Source organism: Elaeis guineensis, chromosome 1 (assembly GCF_000442705.2).
Source record: "Elaeis guineensis isolate ETL-2024a chromosome 1, EG11, whole genome shotgun sequence".
Lineage (NCBI taxonomy): Eukaryota > Viridiplantae > Streptophyta > Magnoliopsida > Arecales > Arecaceae > Elaeis > Elaeis guineensis.
Window position 1 is genome coordinate 2,911,920 of NC_025993.2, and position 7,922 is coordinate 2,919,841.

The 7,922-nt window shown below is 37.7% G+C and overlaps 1 protein-coding gene across 1 annotated transcript; it reads left to right on the plus strand.

Annotated features, from left to right (window-relative positions):
* The first annotated feature begins 2,688 nt into the window (after nucleotides 1-2,688).
* On the plus strand, nucleotides 2,689-5,631 carry LOC105036715 (uncharacterized). Its single transcript, XM_073250918.1, has 4 exons — nucleotides 2,689-3,510; nucleotides 3,621-3,693; nucleotides 3,774-4,012; nucleotides 5,092-5,631. The coding sequence occupies exons 1-4, from the start codon at nucleotides 2,689-2,691 to the stop codon at nucleotides 5,629-5,631; spliced, it is 1,674 nt and encodes a 557-aa protein (XP_073107019.1).
* Nucleotides 5,632-7,922: the final 2,291 nt, after the last annotated feature.

The following is a 7,922-nucleotide window of genomic DNA, read 5'->3' on the forward strand; positions in this document are numbered from 1 at the left end:
AATAAAAAAATGGTGATGTTCTTTTATTATTGTCACTGCATCGAGAATGGATTCAATTTATTGGAAAATAAAATAGGGTTTTTTTGTTAGTGCCTAAAATCTTTTACATTGTTATACTACTTCCTGTCATATTTGCGCTTTTAATCCTTGAAATATTCGAACTTGTTGCTTATACGTCCTTGAGTTACCATAACTAAATGAGAATGAAATATTCTACTAATATTCTTCTAACCATATGAATTTTATATTTTTGAGACATTTCGCCCTAATCCTAAAACTTAATTGACCTGTTAACCTGTACTCATGTAGCAGCCGAGTTCCGTGCGAGAAAAGGATTAAGGGAGTGAGAAAGAGCTTAGTCCCAAGTTTAATATTGCTTCCATGCTTTCAGACCAAGAGCTGCACTGCATTAGTGAGCTAAAAGAATGCATATTTGACCGTGGTAAGAACTATATGCACATCAGATACGTTTGTCAGCAAAGAATTGTGTATTTTTTACTCCAAAGACTTTAATGCAACCTAAACTTAGCCTTTAGCCACTGAATGAAATCATCATATGTTATCAAGATTCTTAGTGTTTTATCTAATTCCCTCTTGGTAACACACAGTTCGAGTGAATCAGACAGCAGGATAGTAATGTTCTTGAAGTTGCAATGAGCCCAAAAATATAACAATATTTTCATACCCACCATCCAATACTTGATGAACTGAGACTCAAGGATTCAAAGCTGGAAGTGGTGAAACTGCTCTTTTATCTGTTTTACATAGAAAATGATGCATAAAAATCTCCAACAGACCACCATCTCTTGTAAAATCACCAAGTACTTGAAAGTAAAGAGATCCGGTCATTTTACAATTCAAATTCTTCATTATAATAACTTCATCTGTTTTTTTTAAATAATAATAAATGTATGACTACATATAACAATATCCTTGGGGTTTATTTTTTTTATGAATAAATATCATTAAAAAATTGATCAACTTTTTTATCGACTAACTTCCTGTATTCTCATACTTTCCAAGATGGGTAAGTTCTTTTCCATAGATAGGATTTACCCATGAAATAAAAAAAAAATCTTATCCATATAAAGGGTGACTAAATCATTTTTCTATCAGCTAGTAAAGTATATATTTAATATTATTTTTAAAATATTTCATCCTCATTTTCAATACATCCATCATTTAATGTCCAATAAATCATCCACTTTCTCCAAACCTAAAAAGCATAAAGGGTATTGATGTGCACCATCATGAAGAAAGAGATTATCACATGCCATACATGGATATAAGAGCCAAATTGATGATTTTGCTCACGTGCGTAGAAGCATGATGTGATGCGAATCAGACTTGACAGGAATTTAAAAAAATTATTGCTTGAAAAGAAGCCGAGTTTAGAAGGTTGTTTTGTTCTTCCTAATTCACCATGATCTCCAGCCACCATCATTTCCATAGTAGCAAGATGCAGCTTTAATAGCAAGATACAGCCACCATCATTTTCATAGTAGCAAGATACGGCCACTATCATTTTCATAGTAGCAAAATGCAGCCACCATCATTTCTTTTATAGCAAGATGCAATCACCATCATTTTCATAGTAGCAAGATACAGCCATCATGATTTTCATGATAGCCAAATTCTGTTATTTTTTTTTGTAGCAAGATGCAGCCACCATCATTTTCATAGTAGCAAGATACAGCCACCATGATTTTCATGATAGCCAAATTCTGTTATTTTCTTCCATTTATTGAATTTGCCTTATGTTCCCTCTCATATCTATATAAAGGAAGCTAATCTATATATTTAATTCAGATTTCAAGGAATGAAAATGAGTGTTGCTAAATTCTCTTATCTAACCCCTGTGTGTTAGTAGCAAGTTATAAACCCTAGAACTTATCACTCACGTTCTCCTTTTCTTGAGTGTGGCGTTCTACCCCTTTGTGATCCGATTGTGGCAATTTTCTTATCAATCAGGTTTCAAAGGTTTCTTTTTTTTTTTGTGCTCCAACCTTTGTCTTTACCTACATAAGATAGTTATTCAAGCCTAGGCACATCAATTTGGTATCAGAGCCTGAGGGAGTGTTGACATCCAAATCATGTCGGGAGGAGATGAGGCCCCTATTATTCCTAGAGGCATGAGTTTGGAACAAGCTCAGATTATGGGGCTCCAGCGGCGTTAAGAAGAGATGATGGAGCAACTCAATCGCCTAACACGAGCGTTTGAGCGGTTGGCAACACTTCTCCCACCTCCACAGCGACGTGGCCATCTAGCACCATAACGAGTTGATCGCGATGATGAAGAGGAGTATGACGAATCCGGAGATGATGATGGTGTGGAGGAACACCCAGGGCAAAGGCAGTAGTAAAAGAGTTCGGGAGATAATATTAAGATGAGGATCCCATCCTTTAAAGGAACCAACTCACCCGAAGAATATCTGGAATGGGTGCAACGTGTGGAGAAGGTCTTTGAATGTCAAGACTATTCTGAGGTAAAAAAAATAAACTTGCAGCCCTTGAATTCACTGATTACGGTACTCTTTGGTAGGAGAATGTAAAACTCAGCGTAGGAGGGATGGAGAAGAGGAGATCCGGAGCTGGAGGCTTATGAAGCTGATCATGGAGAAGTGATTTGTCCCTCAATATTATAAGCAGGAGCTGTACATCAAGTTACAAAGCTTGAGACAAAGGGGGATGTGTGTTGAGGATTATGTCAAAGAATTTGAGATGCTGATGATGAGATGCGATTTGCGAGAACCTCAAGGACAGACCATTGCAAGGTTCTTAGGAGGCTTGAACAAGAAGATAGCTGATACGGTGCAGTTGCAATCTTATGTGTTCTTTGACGATATGATCAAACTTGCTGTTAAGGTGGAGAGACAGCACAAGCGTGATGCAAATAAGCCGAATAAGACTACCAACTCATCTTTCTTATCACCATGGTCCGTCCCTAAGACGGTTCTAAAACAAGTAGAAAATGGTGATTCCAACAAGCAAGTCACAGATGCGGCTAAAGAAAAAGTGAAGGTAGAAAATTCTCAACCTCTCAGGCGAAGCCAAGATATCAAGTATTTCAAGTATCTTGGTTACGGTCATATAGCCTCTGAATGTCCAAACAAGTTGGTAATGTTCATTCGAGAGTCACAAAAGGAAATTGAAAGTGAAGATGAGGTTATTTTGGAAGAGGTAGAAAAAGATTATGTAGAGTTTGCAGATGAAGGAGAGCTGTTGATTATTCACCGCAACCTGAACCTACAAATCCAAGTGGATGATAAGCAGCATGAAAACATCTTCCATACCAGGTGCACCATCCATGATAAGGTATATGGTGTTATAAGTGATGGGGGTAGCTGTACCAATATGGCTTCCACTACTTTGGTGAAAAAACTTAATCTAATGACTATTAAGCATCTCCGTCCCTATAAATCGCAATGGCTTACTGACGATAGTGATGTGAAGGTTACAAAGCAGATTGTAGTACCTTTCTCTATTGGCAAGTCCTATAAAGATGAGATTGTTTGTGATGTAGTTCCTATGAAAGCCAGCCATCTTCTTTTGGGAAGGCCTTGGCAGTACGATCGGAGGGCTATTCATGACGGCTTCAAAAATACTATTCATTTGCTAAGAATGGGAAGAACATAGTGTTGGCACTACTTAGCCCGCAACAAGACCAGAAGGATCAGTTTATGATCGAAAAAGGTAAGAAAGAGAACCTGTTTGCCAACAAGGAGAAGTGAAGCAAGTTTTGACTAACCATGAAATTATTTTTGTTCTTGTAGCCAAGCAGGTTCCAGGTGAAGAAGTCTCCCTTCCACCGCAAATGAAGGAGATCTTAGAGGAATTTACAGATGTGTTCCTGAAAGAGTTACCAAAAAGATTGCCACCAATCAGAGGGATCAAGCATCAGATTGATCTCATTCCAGAGTCTATCCTACCAAATAGATCAGCCTATAGATGCAATCTCGAAGAGGCCAAGGAGTTGCAGCGGCAAGTTGCAGATCTTTTGGAGAAGGGTTATGTGAGGGAGTGAGCCCATGTTCAGTACCAGCTCTATTGGTACCGAAGAATGATGGATCTATGTGGATGTGCGTGGATAGTAGGGCGATAAACAAGATCATAATAAAATATCGCTATCCAATCCCGCGATTGGACAATATGCTTGATGAGTTGCATGGAGCTAAGATCTTCTCAAAAATAGACCTTAGGAGCGGATACCATCAGATTCGCAGAAGGAAGATGATGAATGAAAGACCACATTCAAGATCAAGTTCGGGTTATACGAGTAGACGGTCATGGGTTTGGCTTGTCCAATGTGCCTAGTACATTTATGAGATTGATGAATCGTGTGCTGCGTAAGTTTATTGGTGATTTTGTGGTTGTGTATTTTGATGATATTCTGATTTTTAGTAGGAATCAAGAAGAGCATATGGAGTACCTCAGGGGTGTTTTTGAGGTTCTACAATAAGAAAACTATATGGCAACCTCAAAAAGTGTCATTTTTGTCAGGATCGCAATCTTTCTTGGCTATGTTGTGTCACAACATGGAGTAAAGTTGATGAGAAAAAGGTGAAAGCGATCAAGGAATGGCCTATTCCTACCAATATATCTGAAGTGAGGAGTTTCATGGCCTAGCATCCTTTTATCAGAGGTTTGTGAGGAACTTAGCACTATTCTTGCTCCTATCACTGAATGCATCAAAAATGAGGAGAGTTCAAATGGACTGAAGCAGCCCAAAGGAGCTTCAAGTTGATCAAGGAGAAGTTGAGTTCAGTACCCATTCTAGCTCTATCCAATTTTTTAAGACTTTTGAGGTAGAATGTGATGCCTCCGATGTGGGCATTGGAGCTGTTCTGATGCAAGAAGAGCGTCTCATAGCATATTTCAGTGAGAAACTGAATGGTGCAAGCTTAAGCTACTCTGTCTATGACAAGAAGTTCTATGCTCTGATTCATGCTTTGGAAACTTGAAATATTATTTATTGCCAAAGGAGTTCATCATCCATACTGATCATAAGTCTTTGAAGCACTTGAAAGGACAAAGCAAGCTGAATCGTAGACATACCAAGTAGATAGAATTCTTGAAAACCTTTCCTTATAGGATCAAATACCAAAAAGAAATGTCAATATCGTGGCTGATGCACTTTCCAGGAGGTATGCTTTGATTTCATTGCTTAATGCTAAACTAATGGGATTTGAGCTGATTATGGATCAATACAAGGGCGACCCAAATTTTGCAAATATTTATGAAGAGTGCGAGAAAGGAGATGTAAACGGCTATTACAGGCATGACGGATACTTGTTTAAGTCAGGTTGGCTGTGCATTCTAATAGTTCCATTCGAGAGCTTTGGTGAGAGAAGCTCATGGTGGCAGATTAACGGATCATTTTGGAGAGAAAAAAATATTGGAGATGGTAAAGAGCACTTTTATTGGCCAGCTATGATTCGTGATGTGCATCACGTCATTGAGAGGTGCGTCACCTGTAAGAAGACGAAGAGCAAAGAGACTTCACAAGAGCTGTATATGCCGCTATCTGTACCAGATCAATCATGGATAGATTTGAGTATGGATTTTATGCTTGGACTGCCAAAAACACAAAGGGGGAAGGATTCGGTTCGAGTGGTTGTGGATCGATTCTAAAAAATATCTCATTTCGTGCCATACCACAGAACCGATGATGCTTCACATATTGCAGAATTATTTTTCAAGAAGATAGTACGTCTGCATGGTGTACCAAAAATATTGTATCTAATCGAGATATCAAGTTTTTGAGTTACTTATGGAAGAAGCTTGGTACTAAATTGCTCTTCAGCACGACTTGCCACCTGCAAATCGATGGTCAGACCAAAGAGATAAACCGTACCCTCTCTTCTTTATTTCGCACTATTGTTAACAAGAATATAAAGAATTGGGATGAGTGTTTGGCTTATATTGAGTTTGTTTACAATCGTAGTATTCATAGCACTACTAAGCATTCTCCTTTTGAGGTGGTTTATGGTTTCAATCCTATCACCCCACTTGATTTGGCACCACTTCCAATCAACGAAAGGATTTGTATGGATGGAAAGAAGAAAACTGAGTTGGTTAAATCCATGTATAAGAGCATCAAGGAGCAGATTGAGAGGTAGAATGCGGTTTATGAGAAGACAGCCAACAAAGGAAGAAAACAAGTTCGCTTTGCTCCAGGTGATCTTGTTTGGATACATCTTCGCAAGAAACGATTTTCAAGCCAAAGAAAATCTAAGCTCATGCCGTGTGCTGATGGTCCATTCCGAATTATTGAGAAAGTGAATGGAAATGCTTATAAGATTGAGTTGCCTGTGACTACAATGTATCCGCTACATTCAATATTCGAAATCTTTCTCCTTACTTGGAGAATAGTTTGGATGATGGGGAGGACTTGGATTTGAGGACAAATCTTACTCAACAAGAGAGAAATGATGTGCACCATCATGAAGAAAGAGATGATCACATACCATACACGAATCCAAGAGCCAAATTGATGATTTTGCTCATGTGCGTAGAAGCATGATGTGGTGCGAATCAAACTTGGTAGGAATTTAAAAAAATTATTGCTTGGGAAAGGGTCGAGTTTAGAAGATTGTTTTGTTCTTCCTAATTCACTATGATCTCCAGCCACCATCATTTCTATAGTAGCAAGATGCAGCCTTAATAGCAAGATGCAGCCACCATCATTTCATAGTAGCAAGATACGACCACCATCATTTCGTAGTAGCAAGATACGACCACTATCATTTCTATAGTAGCAAAATGCAGCACCATCATTTTCTTTATAGTAAGATGTAGCCACCATCATTTTCATAGTAGCAAGATACAGCCACCATGATTTTCATGATAGCCAAATTCTATTATTTCTTTCCTTTGTAGCAAGATACAGCCACCATCATTTTTATAGTGGCAAGATACAGCCACCATGATTTTCATGATAGCCAAATTCTGTTGTCTCCTTCCATTTACTGAATTTGCCTTACATTCCCTCTCATATCTATATAAAGAGAGGTAACCTATGTATTCAATTCAGATTTCAAGGAATGAAAATGAGTGTTGCTGAATTCTTTATCTAACCCCTGTGTGTTAGTGACGAGTTATAAACTCTAAAACTTTTCACTCACGTTCTCCTTTTCTTGAGTATGGCGTTCTACCCTTTGTGATCTGATTGTAGCGATTTTCTTATCAATCAGATTTCAAAGATTTTTTTTTTCTTGTGCTTCAACCTTTGTCTTTACCTATACAAGATAGTTATTCAGACCCGAACACATCAAGTATTATAAAAATATAGATAAATTTTAATAACTTATCGAGAAAGGTAGTAATGCAAAAAAATATGGATAACAGATTTCGAAATTACTTTTTCATACATAAAAGAACATGAATAAATTATTTTCTATCTAAATATTATTTAAAAAATATTTATTTATAAAAATATAAATTTTTAGATAATTTTTTATCTATAAAAAAATAGAACCTTGAGATATCAGAGGTCTCATACATCCTCATGCATGTACAACACTTTTCTAACCCAAACTTATACAATGGAAGAAACATTCATCCACACACGTTGCAATGCGACTAAAGCCCGATTTCCTTTAGTGCAGTTTGGCAACACTTCACTAAAATCATGGACAGCTAAGCCTAGATATGCATGCAAACCGATGAAGACTTTTTATTCAAATGGCCTGGCCGACCAGGAAAGCGCGTAGGCCTTTATATATGGTTGGCTTGCGAGTATGGTACTGGCTGGTGCACAATGAGTAGAAGGTCACTAGTTTCCAAGAAAAGTTTCCAAAATAATCCCCCTTCCCGGGTCATGTCAGCTTTTACAGAGCACCATATTAAAAATAAAAATAAAAAAAAGGCAGGCAACAAGAAGTCCACGCAACATGGTTACCCAAAATGTTAGATGAATAATT

Excerpts from the sequence above, each read along its gene's own strand:
- LOC105036715 (XM_073250918.1), top strand. The coding sequence starts at position 2,689 with ATGTGTGTTGAGGATTATGTCAAAGAATTTGAGATGCTGATGATGAGA. Across the intron at positions 3,511-3,620 it reads AGTCCTATAAAGATGAGATT|AATGGGAAGAACATAGTGTT; the intron begins GTTTGTGATGTA and ends TCATTTGCTAAG. Across the intron at positions 3,694-3,773 it reads TCAGTTTATGATCGAAAAAG|CCAAGCAGGTTCCAGGTGAA; the intron begins GTAAGAAAGAGA and ends TTGTTCTTGTAG.